The 14,979-nt window shown below is 46.5% G+C and overlaps 1 protein-coding gene across 4 annotated transcripts in view; it reads left to right on the top strand.

Annotated features, from left to right (window-relative positions):
- The window catches only part of LOC147081992 (interferon-induced protein with tetratricopeptide repeats 5-like), a 32,560-nt gene extending 27,936 nt beyond the window's left edge, over positions 1 to 4,624 (top strand). For all 4 annotated transcript variants that reach the window (XM_085980544.1, XM_085980547.1, XM_085980546.1 and 1 more), the window contains one exon: positions 1,967 to 4,624. In XM_085980544.1, coding sequence (XP_085836670.1) covers positions 1,967 to 3,416 — 1,450 coding nt within the window. In that variant the 3' untranslated portion in view covers positions 3,417 to 4,624. The remainder of the gene's footprint in view (positions 1 to 1,966) is intronic.
- The last annotated feature ends 10,355 nt before the right edge of the window (positions 4,625 to 14,979 follow it).

Here is a 14,979-nt window from a genome sequence, read left to right as displayed (position 1 = left end):
ACTTGAGTTCCTCTAGCCGCCAACACTTGTCGCAGATGTAATCACCGTGAGCCTCAATGGGGACCACCGGCTCCCACATCTCGCAACAGTAACACATCACCTGCTCCATTCTATATAATTAATTAAATTTCTTATTATTAGTTATGAAGACCCTGCCTGGATATAGATGATAATGTCACACCACTATTCAAAGGACTTACCAACTTAAAGGTATAAAAGAGAAGAGAAGGAAGAAAACCAACCAACCAGCTGATCACCAACCTCCTCCTTGAATACTGTCTGTGGGGCCTGTTTGGTTGACTCGTCTCGCTGCTCCGCCTCCGCAGTGCTGTCTAAGCCTGGGAGTGGGGAACAAAACAGAGCAAAAAACACACCCTCACCTCCCACTTATCCGAACTCTCCTACTTAGCAAACTCCAGCACCACTCAATGCACAAAGCACTCCGTGCACTGCACTAGCCCCTCCCCTTTTATACCCGGATTCTACTTCCGGTTTAAACTGCCCAAGAGTTTAAAAAACCCTTAAAAAATTAAACTTACTTCAAATAATTGACTTCTTAACACACTAAAATTCACAAAATACACTTAAATGATTTTTCTCCCACTTAGCAAACTCCAGCACCACTCAATGCACAAAGCACTCCGTGCACTGCACTAGCCCCTCCCCTTTTATACCCGGATTCTACTTCTGGTTTAAACTCCCCAAGAGTTTAAAAAACCCTTAAAAAATTAAACTTACTTCATATAATTGACTTCTTAACACACTAAAATTCACAAAATACACTTAAATGATTTTTCTCCTTGGGTCTGTGAGCACTCAGGGGAAGGGTTTGGATCTGGGGTGAGCCCTAGTGTATGGGAGCACTGAAAGTGGGATCCCAGGATCTGGTAATAATTTGAGGCAAGGCCTGTGGTCTTGGAGCTTTGAAGAGTAAGGAATTGGTTAGCAGCTAGGAGACAGAGAGTTGGGATAATGGGTTTGTACTCGAATTGGCAGGATGTGATTAGTGGTGCCCCCAGAGATTTGTACTGGGGCCTCAGCTTTTCACTGTGTTTATCAATGACTTAGATGAAGGAATGGAGAGTTGTATATCCAAGTTTGCTGGTGACCCTAAGTTAGGTGGCACAGTAAATAAGGCAGATAGGATTAGACAGTTCCAAAGGCACATTGACAGCTTAAGCGAGTAGGAAAAACTGCAGCAGATGGACTTCAGTGTGGGGAAATGTGAGCTCATCCGCTTTGGAGCTAAGAAAGATCAGAATATTTTCTCAATGGTGACGTGCTGCTTGACCAATCCTACAGTTCAGTGACCTGATGGTTGACCAATCAGTATGTCATGGGCGGGACTTAATCCTCCAGTCTCCCTAAACTTCGCCGCCATTTTTTTCATCGCCACAGGGACAGCACCAGCCAAACAAACCCCCACATTGCGACTCTGGGAGCGGCAGGTGAGTTTACACACAGCGGGCGGGTCATCCGCAGTGGCCGCCCGTCAACCGCGCCACCCGCAGCGGAGCTCAGCTCGGGTCCGTCTCGCCCCGAGAGCCTGGCCGGGCCTCAAGCGCTAGGCCCGAGACACGCAACGGGCGGGCGAGCTGCAGCTGCCGGCCGTCAACCGCGCGATCCCCTGGGGAGCTCAGCTCGGGTCCGTCTCCGCCCGAGATCCCGGCCGGCCCTTAACCACTAGGCCCCGCACTGCCGATATCACAACGGCACCGGGCCTGACGCGCTACTCAGGGAGATGGGAGGGAGGGACAGAGAGAGGGGCAGGGACGGGAGGGAGGGAGAGGAGAGGAGAGGGGCAGAGGGATGGAGAGAGAGAGGGGACAGACACGGGCAGGGAGACCGCGCGGCCCAAAATTGCCCTGGCAACGCCGGGCACCCCCTGCAAGTTGATTTATATATGAGCTAAAAATGTAAGTTAGATACACATAAGATGGGCTTTGATGATTTTGTTCTCTTACAGCAACACACTGAAGGATTGCTTGAAAGCAAAACTTGGCCAGCTTCAATGTCACTTCACGTGGGGCCCACAGAAAGACAGTATTGACTTGGACGACATGAAGTATAGATTACAAGATTCAATACAGGCTGGTGTGAAATACCAGGCCATGCCTTACAACCATCTTGCTTTTGTAAACTGTCTGCAAGGCAAATGTGAAGAGGCAATTCAAAACTTAAAGGAAGCTGAAAAGATTCTGAGGGAGAATCATGAACATGAATTTGAAAGAAGAAGCATCATCACCTATGGAAACTATGCCTGGGTATATTATCACATGGGACAACTGACAGAGGCCCAGTCCTACCTCGACAAGCTGGAGATGATCTGTAAACGATTTACTAATGGCTCTCGGTATACAGCACTGATACCTGAAGTATACGGGGAGAAGGGTTGGTCACTGTTGAAATCTTCTAGGAAATATTATGAAGAGGCAAAGGAATGTTTTGAGAAGGCTCTGGAGGAAGATTCTGATGACACTGAATGGAATGCTGGTTATGCGATTGCTCTGTTTCGCCTGGAAGGAGATACTTGTACCCCAGAGAGTGGTGAACCCAGTCAATCAGTGAAGCAGTTGCGACGTGTGCTGGAGCTTGATCCAGATGACTCTGTAGCCATGGTGCTGTTGGCTCTAAAACTACAAGAGTTCAAGCAAAAGGAGGAAGCTCTCTCATTAGTTGAACAAGCATTGCAGAAGTCCCCTGACCTTCCATATGTAACTCGTTATGCAGCAAAATTTTTGAGAAGAGAAGGAGATGTGGAAAAAGCTTTGGAGCTGTTGAAGAAAGCATTAGAAATTAGCCCAAACTCTACCTTCTTACACCACCAAATAGGTCTGTGTTACAGAAACAAACTATTTCAACTGATCAAAAATCCTGGCAGCAAAATTCCTCGCAATCCTGCTTTTCAACAGAAAGCGGAGTTGATCAAACTATGCAAGTATTATTTTGAAAAGGCATTTGAACAGAAGCCATCATTTGCTTTTGCACAATTGGATTTTGCAGGAATCTGTTCATTAAATGGAGAATATCTCAAAGCAGAGGAAATCTACAGCAATCTACTGCAATTAGGGGATAATCATCCTGATAATAAGCAGGCAATATGTTTCCAGGCTGGGTTATTTGAACTGCGTCACAGAAGATCTGAATCAAAGGCCATCACCCATTTTCTGGAAGGACTTAAAATCCAACGTGGCACAAAAAGTTGGGAATTGTGTCGTGAAAACTTGAGAAAGATTGCAACAAAACAAATTGACAGGAATCCCAGAGACAGCAAGGCCTTTGGTCTTCTTGGGTTCCTGCACCAGCTGGACGGGGAGAAGTGTGAAGCTATTGAGTGCTTTGAAAAGGCCTTGGAGGTTGATTGTGACAATGAAGAATATCTAAGTGCTCTTTGTGAATTACGCCTTTCTATCTAGGTCAACGCTGACTTTCCCAGCTGAAACTACACACAGCGGGGTAGAGTTTCTGCTTCGGGCGTAATCGGTAACTTGGGCGCAAATTGTGCTTGAAATTACACTAGACAGGTTACAGTTCAAGTATCCGCTAGAATGTATTTGCATAATCACAAACATTCAATGAACCAGTCAAATCGATCAGTGTAATAAAATGTAATCAGTTATTTTTCTTTCAATTTAAAAAATTCATTGTTGTATTTAAGAGTGATAACCTGGTGCCGTTTTATTAATACAGCTGAAAATGGATTTACCACAAAAAAAAGCATTTTTAATAGAAGTGTACAGCATTTCACCGGTGAGAAACCTGATGTAAAATGAATGAAAATGACTTAAAAAAGCTATACTGAACCATTTATTAGTTTCATAGTTGTCAGTTTGTAAGTAAATTAAATAAATTTAACATGTAATACTTTTAAATCGTGCCCACTACTGCCTGGGTGCCTAAGAAAACGAGCTCAATTTGAAAATCCTCCTCGAACGGCCACAAACAGGAGCAATCAGCGGAAACTCGCCATCCTCGGGATTCCGATCTGGGGGCGTGGCCAGTTTTGGAGGCGGGGCCGGCTTCGGGTGGAATGATTTTTAAACAAGCGTTAAAGATCACGGAAAACTCGATTTACACTTGACGTAAATCATGCTCGAATTTCTGTGATCTTTTGTGCTGGTTCGGCTGATTTCATCCGGATTGTACGGATAAAACTAACGCAAATTAGCGAAAACTCTACCCCAGTGTTTGAAAGATGCATTGATGCTCGCTGATCTATGGACAAGTTTGGCAGGATCTGACTTAACCTGTTTAATATAGACTGTTAGTACTTTCATTCCAAGCAGCCTTTACTTTGTAAACGCATAAATATTTGTGAGTACAGTCCCCGCCGATTTGCCCGCTATACGTGATGGCCAGTATAATGGCTGAATAAAGATTATTTTCTCTCTCTCTCGCTCTGTAACAAACTGCCCGCAGCTCCCTGATTTCCAGCCTCTTCAATGGAAGCGGTTCAATTCCACCGGGTGACTTACGGCTAAAGGATATAAAAATAGATTAAAATGGTTAAAAATAATGAAGCTTTATAGTTGCAGATACAGATTTTCCAATGAGAAATGTTAATTTGCTGTAATATCAGAGGCTGAGTGTTAAAATAACCAATAAAAAGAAACTGTAGCTATGATTTTATTTGTGTCATTGATCTCTGCTGATGCTGAGAGTAAGTGTCGCTCATAGTCCATAAGTTGAGATGGTGAACTGTACCAGCTCTGTAAGGAACATTCAGACCAGCCTTTAACACTGGCAGTAAACTTAACAGCTGATGATTGTGGAGTGAAACAAGGCCCTTGCACTGCTCGCTGTAGACGTAATGCTATTAGAGAAAGGCTAACCGAGAAAAATAGAAAAATAGGAGCAGGAGTCGACCATTTGGCCCTTTGAGCCTGCTCCGCCATTCAATATGATCATGGCTGATCCTCTATCTCAATACCATATTCCCACTCTCTCTCCCCATACACTTTGATGCCTTTTGTGTCTAGAAATGTATCTATCTCCTTCTTAAATATATTCAGTGACTTGGCCTCCACAGCATTCTGTGGGAGAAATTCCAAAGGTTCACCACCCTCTGAGTGAAGAAATTTCCCCTCATCTCAGTCCTAAATGTCCTACCCCGAATCCTGAGACTGACCCCTCGTTCTAGAGCCCCCAGTCAGGGGAAACGTCCTCCCTGCATCCAGTCTGTCTAGCCCTGTCAGAATTTTATACGTTTCAATGAGATCCCCTCTCATTCTTCTAAACTCTAGTGAATACAGGCCTAGCCGACCCAATCTCTCCTCATACGACAGTCCTGCCATCCCAGGAATCAGTCTGGTGAAGCTTCGCTGCACTCCCTCTATGGCAAGTATATCTTTTCTTAGGTAAGGAGACCAAAATTGCACACAGTGTGGTCTCACCAAAGCCCTGTATAACTGTAGTAAGACATCCTTGCTCCTGTACTCCAATCCTCTTGCAATGAAGGCCAACATATAAGATTGAAACATATAAGATTGTGAAGGGGTTGGATCGGGTGGATGCGGGGAGGATGTTCCCGATGATGGGTGAAACTAGAACTAGGGGGCATAGTCTTAGAATAAGGGGCTGCTCTTTCAAAACTGAGATGAGGAGGAACTACTTCACTCAGAGGGTGGTAGATCCATGGAATATGCTGCCCCAAAAAGCTGTAGAAGCTACATCATTACATAAATTTAAAACAGAAATAGACAGTTTCCTAGAAGTAAAGGGAATTAAGGGTTACGGGGAGCGGGCAGGAATTTGGACATGAGTCTAGGTTCGGATCGGTCATGGCCCTGTGGGTAGCGGAGCGGGCCCAGGGGCTGTGTAGCCTGATCCTGCTCCTATTTCGTGTGTCTAATTCTGTTAGATTCAGGAGATGGTTCTGTGATAGTGGATTGGTGGTTAGGATCAGATCAGCCATGATCTTATTGAATGGCGGAGCAGGCTCGAGGGGTCAATTGGCCTACTCCTGCTCCTATTTCTTATGTTCTTATGTAACATACCATATGCCTTGCTGCACCTGCATGTTTGCTTTCAGTGATTGGTGGACCAGGACATCCAGGTCACTTTGTACGTCAATATTTCCCAATCTATCACGATTTAAATAATACTCTGCCTTTCTGTTTTTCCTACCGAAGTGGATAATTTCACATTTATCCATGTTAAACTATATCTGCCATGTATTTGCCCACTCACTCAACTTGTCTAAATCGCCTTGAAGCCTCTTTGCATCCTCCTCACTACTCACAATCCCACCTAGTTTTGTGTCGTCAGCAAACTTGGAAATATTACATTTGGTTCCCTCATCTAAGTCATTGATATATATTGTGAATAGCTGGGACCCAAGCACTGATCCCTGCGGTACCCCACTATTCACTGCCTGCCACCCCAAAAAAGACCCATTTATTCCTACTCTCTGTTGCCTGTCTGTTAACCAATTTTCAATCCATGCCAGTATATTAACCCCAATCCCATGTGCTTTAATTTTGCACACTAACCTCTTATGTGTGACACTATCAAAGGCCTTCTGAAAATCCAAATACACCACATCCACTGGTTCTCCCTTATCTATTTTCCCAATTCTATCCTCAAAAAAACTCCAGTACGTTTGTCAAACACGATTTCCCTTTTATGAATCCATGTTGACATTGTCTAATCTCGTTGATATTTTCTAAGTGTCCTGTTATCACATCCTTTATAATAGACTCTAGCATTTTCCCTACTACTGATGCTAGTTCCCCATTTTCTCTCTCCCTCCTTTTTTAAATAGTGGGGTTACATTTGCCACCCTCCAATCTGCAGGAACTGTTCCATAATATATAGAATTTTGGATGACAACCAATGCATCCACTATTTCCATGGCTACCTCTTTTAGTACTTTGGGATGCAGATTATCAGGCCCTGGGGATTTATTGGCTTTCAGTCCCATTAATTTCTTTAGCACTATTTTTTTACTAATATTAATGTCCTTTAATTCCTCCTTCTCACTGGACCCTTGGTTCCCTAGCATTTCTGGGAAGTTATTTATGTCCTCTTCCATGAAAACAGAACCAAAGTATTTGTTTTATTGCTATGCCATTTCCTTGTTCCCCATTATAAATTCTCCCGTTTCTGACTGTAAGGGACCTACATTTGTCTTCACTAATCTTTTTCTTTTTATATACTTGTAGAATCTTTAACAGTCCGCTTTTATGTTCCTTGCAAGTTTACTCTCACACTCTATTTTTCCCCTCTTAATCAATTTCTTGGTCCTTTTTTGCTGAACTCTAAACTGCTCCCAATCCTCAGGAGGAATCTCACAAAAAATATTAAGAATTCTGAAAATAAGTACAATCAATGGTACACAAAGCTCAAGTACTCACATTTAAAGCAATTCCCAGTTTAAAGATGTTTTCTCTTATCTGGACTTTCTTGATGGAGTCTCCAACATGAAGGGTTTAAAGATCGCGCTGAATGAAGGTACATATGTGCATGCCTGATGACATTATTGCACATACCTGATGACGTCACCACGTAAGATTGGAAGTGTGCATGCTCGAGAAATTCGATTTGTGCATGTGTGAACACAGCCTGGTGGAGCCTGTCAAAGGAGGACGCACGCCTGATGACATTAATGCATGTATGTTCAACTGCGCATGCACAAACTCGAGCACATATGTGAAATGTGGCCGATGTGTGCATGTGGAAACTTAACAATGCGAGGATGGCATTGCTGTCAACGTGAGCTTAGCCATGAACTTTTATGCGTCGGGCTCCTTCCAGGCTGGAGCAGGCGATATTTCCAATATCTCGCAATTCGCCATGCACTGTTGCATAAGAGAGGTCACTGAGGCTCTGTATGCAAAGAGAGCTAAATACCTTTCATTCTCTCTTGCCAGAGAGAAGCAGGCGGAGTGAGCACATGGCTTCGCCAGGATTGCAGGCTTCCCCATGGTGCAGAGTGCAATTGATGTACGCATGTCACTTTGTGGGTGTCGCATGTCAACTCTGAAATGTACCGCAACTGGAAGGGATTCCACTCCCTCAGTGTCCAGCTGAGCCACCACGACAAACCAGAGAGTGGCTTCTGGGCAACAAGGGCAATCCGCTGACCGCCTGACTCATGACTCCGGTGCACAACCCAACCACACGTGGGCAGCATACATATAATGAAAGCCATGCTGCCTCATGCAATCTGAAAGAGCAGACCATTGGCGTCTTTAAACAATGCTTCCACTGCCTGGACAGCTCTGGAGAGGCCGTGCAGAACTCGCCAGAACACGTCTCAAATTCGTCGTTTCTGCTGCATGCTCCACAACCTCGAGATCCTGAGGGCATTGCCCTTACCACCACGTATATGGCAAAGAGCTGCAGAGGAGGACGAGGAAGAGGAAGAGGAGCATGACGAGGAGGAAGAAGAGGAGGAGTATGGGAGAAGGCAACCTACACAGCTCCTTTCTGGCTGGGCTGTCCGTGATTGACTCATTCGGCTGTGGTGCCAGTGAATGCAAACACAGTTACCCATTCAGCAACTGTCCCACAACTTACATATAGATAGAAACATAGAAACATAGAAGATAGGAGCAGGAGTAGGCCATTCGGCCCCTCGAGCCTGCTCCGCCATTCAATGCGATCATGGCTGACCATCCAAGTTCAGTACCCGGTCCCTGCTTTCTCCCCATACCCCTTGATCCCTTTATCCTTAAGAAATATATCCAACTCCTTCTTGAATATATTTAATGTATTGGCCTCTACTGCCTTCTGTGGTAGAGAATTCCACAGGTTCACCACTCTCTGTGTGAAGAAATTCCTCCTCATTTCTGTCCTAAAAGGCTTACCCCTTATCCTTAGACTGTGACCCCTGGTTCTGGACTCCCTGACCATCGGGAACATCCTCCCTGCATCTAGTCTGTCCAGTCCTGCCAGAATTTTATAAGTTTCAATGAGAGCCCCTCTCATTCTTCTAAAGTCCAGCGAGTACAAGCCCAATCGTCCCAATCTCTCCTCATACGTCATTCCTGCCATCCCAGGTATCAGCCTGGTGAATCTTTGCTGAACTCCTTCCATGGCAAGAATATCCTTCCTCAGATAAGGCGACCAAAACTGCACACAATTACTTACCTCTGTTACTGACCATCACAGTGTCCTCTTGGCCACAATGCTTCAATAAAAGTCAGCACAAAACAAACATCCCTAACCAAATTTTTTAAACAAACCATCCAATATTGCATTCCAAAGTAAACTAATCACCCTTGTGCAGTCCCTTAGTACTTGTCTTCCGTCTGCCTTTGCCTGCCCCAGTGCTCCTATGCAGTCCTACCCCAGTGGCTGCAGCATGGCTGGTGGAAGGCTGCTGACATTCAGTGGGGGAGACTGCAGATGGCCTTGGAGCACGACCTTGAGCAGTTCTGGGCCTAGAAGGCTCAGCTTCGGATGGCACCACCTCGGCATGCGCAGCAGCAGTCTGGTCTGGCTGACATGCAAAATCAAGGGCACTGATAGAGTGGCAGTGGTGGGAGGACAAATGCTGTCAACCTGAGAGAGGACAACAGGTTCTTGCTGCAAGAAGCCACTCCACTCCCCCAGGGCGGCGCCTCAGTAATCCTAGTAATCTGTTGCAGGACAGATTGCTGGAATGCTGTGATACCCTGCAAGCTCCTTTCGACACTGGTAACCGCAGCCACGAAGGCAGCAGTCTGTGCCTGTGTGGCAACAAGCTGAGCTTGCATGATCTCAGTCTGAGCTTCCACTGCAGCACTCAGGCATTGGATGGCTTCTGCTTGTGCTGCAATGGAAGATGAGACATCAGTCAGCAGATGCTGCATCATGGATGAGTCCACAAGTGCGTTAATCGATTTACCCACCAATTCAACACTGGAAACGATGGGCTCCAAGCTCTGTGCAAAGCCCTGTGCAAGGTTAGTGCTGGATTCCTCCCTGCTCTTTGATATTGAACTCAGACTTTCTGGCAGACCTGACAATGCACCAAGCGTTTCATTGTGCAAACCCATTAGCATTCTTCTGTAGGCCACCCCACTGAAGTCCTCATCTGTTCTCTGCCGTAAAACTCGTGTGTGACCTCACGCCCTGGTGAGCTGGCACCTGTGCTACATTTTCCCCCTGCCCTGGCTATAATCCACTCATGCCTGTGTCTCACCGTGTGCAGATCCCGCCTCTATGCTACCCTCTAAATTCACGCAGTGTCAGCATCTGAGCTGGTGCCTGTGAGTGTGAAATCGAGTGACGGTGCTGAGCCTTCAGTATCACTGCCTTCTTCCTCTTGCAGTTCCTGCTCCTCCACCGCTGCCTGGCCAGGTTGGAGTTCTTGGCTCTCTGAAAGGAGAAAGGCCCACGGGCAGGGGTGTGGTGTAGGGGGTGGCGTGTGGTGGTGTTTGGCGCATACGCCCAGTCAATTATGCCTCTGACTGTTTTGTGAGTGGTTCGAATCGCTCCCACGCCCCTGGGTTCTAGACACTGGACTTAGGTACAAGGCGGCTGTTGTGTATGTACCTTTAAGAGAATAACTGGTCTCAGACTGCAGTACCAGCAGTGACCACCCCTGTATAAAAGGCGCTAGTGAGACTCGGTTGTTTCAGTTTCACTATTGACTTCCATCAGTAAAGACTTATTTTGTTCCACTCCTGCTGTCCGTGTCTCAATTATTCACGGACGTAATGCTGGCGACGAGCAGATACGAACCTACCTACAGTCTGCACCACCTCCTGGGATCCATTCCTACAGCGAAGTGAGCAGAGGTCGAGGCCAGAAAGAAAAGAAAGTAAGAAGCAGTAGAAACGGGCGTCGACCGTGGGCATCCGCCCTGTGTTGCGGAGTTGAAGATTGCTGGAGAAGCTGTCGGAAGCGGGCCTGGTTCCTGTCGACGGTGCTTCAGCTAATCGGGCTGGTGGCAGGTAGTGCACTGATCCTTCCTGGGCTGCGGCGGTCGCGAATTCGAGCGGGTGGTTTGCAACGGGGCCGAGCAGCGTTGTCGGGAAGAAGAGAGAGAGAGGGTGGAGCACACAGGGCACGGCCGGTGCTACGAAGCCGGGCTGCGTATAGACCCACGAAGAGGGAGGCAAGAGTCCCACAGGATTGTTCCACGACGGGAAAGTAATAAAAAAAAATATATATATATTAAACGCGCAAGAAACCGCGGAAAGCAGCGCTAACAACAGCGGGGAAGAAGGCAAAGCACGGGAGGCGCCATCTTAATCAGCGGGGAAGAAGGCAAAGCGTGGGAGGCGCCATTTTGTTAAATCGGGGAAGAAGGAAAAGCGTGGGAGGCGCCATTTTAGATTTGCAAGATGCCGAAGACTGGCTGTATCACTGCTTTTGATAATACAATAGAGGACTGGACCACGTATGTGGAAAGAGTCGAGGTATATTTCGAGGCAAACGAAATAGCGGAGGAGAAAAAGGCATCGATATTGCTAAACTTAATGGGCGCTAGAACGTACGGCCTATTGCGGGACCTGATTACTCCAGCCAAACTGAAGGCGAAGAGTTTTAACAAAATTGTTGCTGTCCTACAGGAACACCTAAACCCTGCACCGCTGTCGATAGCAGAAAGATTTAAATTCCACAGGAGAACTCAACATAAAGATGAGAGCAATGCTGAGTACCTTACGGAACTACGCAAGCTATCAAAGCACTGCCAGTTCAGAGCAGGACTGGCAGATACCCTACGGGACAAATTTGTCTGTGGACTCCTGAGTGAAGGAACACAGAAGAAGTTACTCTCAAAGAAAGAGCTGACGCTAGATAAGGCTTTCAGCGTGGCAGTATCCTATGAAGCAGCAGCCAGGGGAGCTGCAGAAATTCAACAAAAACCACAGGAATACGGCACCCACGAAATGACACGGGGATTTGCAAAATGTTATCGCTGCGGCAGAACTAACCATGACCAGAAGGACTGCTGGTCCAAAGACATATGCAGGCAATGCGGAAAGATGGGACACATTGCACGAGTTTGCAGGTCTGGGAAGAAGACCAGCGACAACAAAAAGGCTACTAAGGAACCGTACAAGAAAGCACAAAAGATGACGGACAGTAGTTCCGAAGACCAGATGAGCGATAGTGAATCCGGGAACAGGAGACTAAGCTGTCTCAAAATTCACAATGTAATCGCAAAAGAGGATCACCGAACCATTTGGGTCACCCTCACGATAGCAGGGTCCCAAGTTAAAATGGAATTGGATACAGGATCAGCGCTAACCGTCATGAATCGACGATACTACGAGCGGCTATTTTCACACATACCCTTGAGAGAGACATCCATCGTCTTGACGACGTATACGGGGCAAAAAGTATACCCCAGAGGAAAAATAAGGGTGCCTGTCGAAAACAACGGCAAGAAAATACGGAAATTTTATCTCTACATACTGCCAAATGGTGGACCATCGTTATTGGGATGGGAATGGATCAGGAAGATAAACTTAGATTGGCACTCCATTCATGCAATGACGGTGGACGGTAAAAAAGATGAAGACGTCACTCCTGGACGATTGTCAACAATCTTAGCTAACGCCAAAGAGGTATTTCAACAAGAACTGGGCACGCTAAAAGGCGTAACCGCCTCGATAAAAATAGAAGAGAATGCAGTTCCCGAGTTTTTCAAAGCAAGACCGGTACCATATGCAATTCGCCCAGCCGTCGAGGCAGAGCTGGAGAATCTGGAGAAGGCAGGCGTGTTGTCTAAGGTCGACTGGAGCGAGTGGGCGACACCCATCGTTCCTGTCATGAAGAAAACATTAAGCAATAAGTCCGGGGAGCCAAGGAAGATTTGCATCTGTGGGGATTTCAAGGTGACGGTGAACCCAGTCCTTCACACAGTACAATATCCTCTTCCAAGGATAGAAGACATCTTCGCCTCACTGTCTGGAGGGAAGCGTTTTACAAAATTGAACTAGCACAAGCATATTTGCAGATGGAGGTTGAAGAGTCCTCTAGGAAGTATCTCACGATAAACACTCACAAAGGTCTTTACCAGTATCATCGATTGGCATTCAGAGTAGCATCGGCTCCGGCGATATGGTAAAGAGCGATGGAACAAGTCCTGCAAGGGATTCCAGGGACTCAGTGTTACTTGGACGACATCCTTGTGACAGGTGAAGATGACAGTGAACACCTTAACAACCTAGAACAGGTGCTCACTAGACTACGGGAACATGGGCTGCGAGCCAACCGCCCCAAGTGTGAATTTTTTAAGAAACAGATATCGTATTGTGGCCATGTGATTGATGAAGAGGGGTTACATAAGTCCCCTGACAAAATTGAAGTGGTTGTTAAGGCCCCAGCGCCTGAAAATGTGTCGCAACTGAGGTCATTCCTCGGATTGGTGAATTACTAGCATAAGTTTTTGCCGAATTTGTCGACAATTCTGCACCCACTGAACGCCCTGCTACGAACGGGGGTAGCATGGAAATGGAACGATGATTGTAAGCGTGCCTTTCAGAAGAGTAAGGACTTAATCACTTCAAGGGAAGTATTGGCTCATTACAACCCAGCACTGCTGATCAGACTGGCGTGTGATGCGTCTCCCTACGGCATTGGGGCGGTACTGTCACGTAAATTCCTTGATGGTTTAGAGAGGCCGATAGCTTTTGCGTCACGCTCGTTAACTTCTGCCGAGCGTAACTACGCCCAGATTGACAGAGAGGCCCTCAGCCTAGTGTGGGGGGTGAAGAAGTTCAATCGCTACCTGCACGGTCAAAAATTTACTCTACGAACCGATCATCAACCTCTTGTCTCCATTTTCAACCCTCAGAAGGGCGTACCGATAATGACAGCACAACGGCTGCAGAGATGGTCCCTTTTCCTAGGGGCACACCAATATGACATCCAGTACAAAGGAACTAAACAGCATGGAAATGCTGATGGATTGTCACGCCTACCATTGCCGACGGTGGAAGAAGAAGACCTTGCAGTGGATCCAATGGAGTTATTCCACTCGACCATAGTCGAATGTCTCCCTGTGACGAATGCAAACATAGAAAAGGAAACACGGAATGACCCGAAACTATCACGGGTCTATGATTTAACGGTGAAGGGATGGCCAGCACATGGCGAACCACTGCTGCCAGCATTCTCGCCGAGAAGAGAACAGTTGTCAGTGTGCAGAGGAACCTTGATGTGTGGATCCAGAGTAGTAATTCCACCTAAGTTGACGGATAGAGTGCTCAATGAGCTTCATGAGGGTCATCTGGGTGGGGTAAAAATGAAGAACTTAGCCAGAGCGTTTGTGTGGTGGCCGGGAATCGATAGAGAAATCGAAGAGATGACCAAGAGCTGTGCAGGATGCCAGAAGGTCCAAAACGCCCCACCACAAGCTCCTCTGCATCCATGGGAGTGGCCCTCATCTCCATGGCAAAGGGTGCACATTGATTTTGCTGGTCCCTTCATGGACTCGATGTTTTTAATTGTGGTGGATGCACATTCAAAGTGGCCAGAGGTAATAAAAATGTCCTCAACCACCACGGAAAAAACTATCACAGTTTTATGAACCATATTCGCCAGGAATGGGCTGCCTGAACAGATTTGCTCTGACAATGGACCACAGTTTGTGTCTGAAGAGTTCCGGAGGTTCTTAAAGAACAATGGTGTTAAGCATTACACATCTGCCCCATATCATCCAGCCACTAATGGATTGGCCGAGAGGTTTGTCCAAACATTCAAGAAGGCTATCAAGGCAATGTGTAATGAAGATATACCCCTACAACACAAGGTGGACAACTTCTTGTTTGCCTACCGGAATGCGACACATGCGGTTACCAACCAAACTCCAGCCATGATGTTCTTCAATCGAAGACTACGATGCCACTTGGATTTGGTTAAGCCAAACGTCCGAAGAGATGTGGAGAACAGGCAGTTTCAGAATATGCATGAAAGGCCGACCAGGCGTTTTAAGATAGGTCAACCAGTTTTGGCCCGGGACTACCGCACTGAGAAATGGCAGCCAGGAACGATTTGTACACGACAAGGACCTCTCATGTATACTGTGGACGTTGG

Source organism: Somniosus microcephalus, unplaced genomic scaffold (assembly GCF_052327205.1).
Source record: "Somniosus microcephalus isolate GS21.2 unplaced genomic scaffold, FLI_Smic_1.0 scaffold251, whole genome shotgun sequence".
In the NCBI taxonomy this organism is placed as follows: Eukaryota; Metazoa; Chordata; class Chondrichthyes; order Squaliformes; family Somniosidae; genus Somniosus; species Somniosus microcephalus.
Note: the sequence above shows the minus strand (reverse complement) of the source record. Positions and strands in the feature narration are given on the sequence as shown.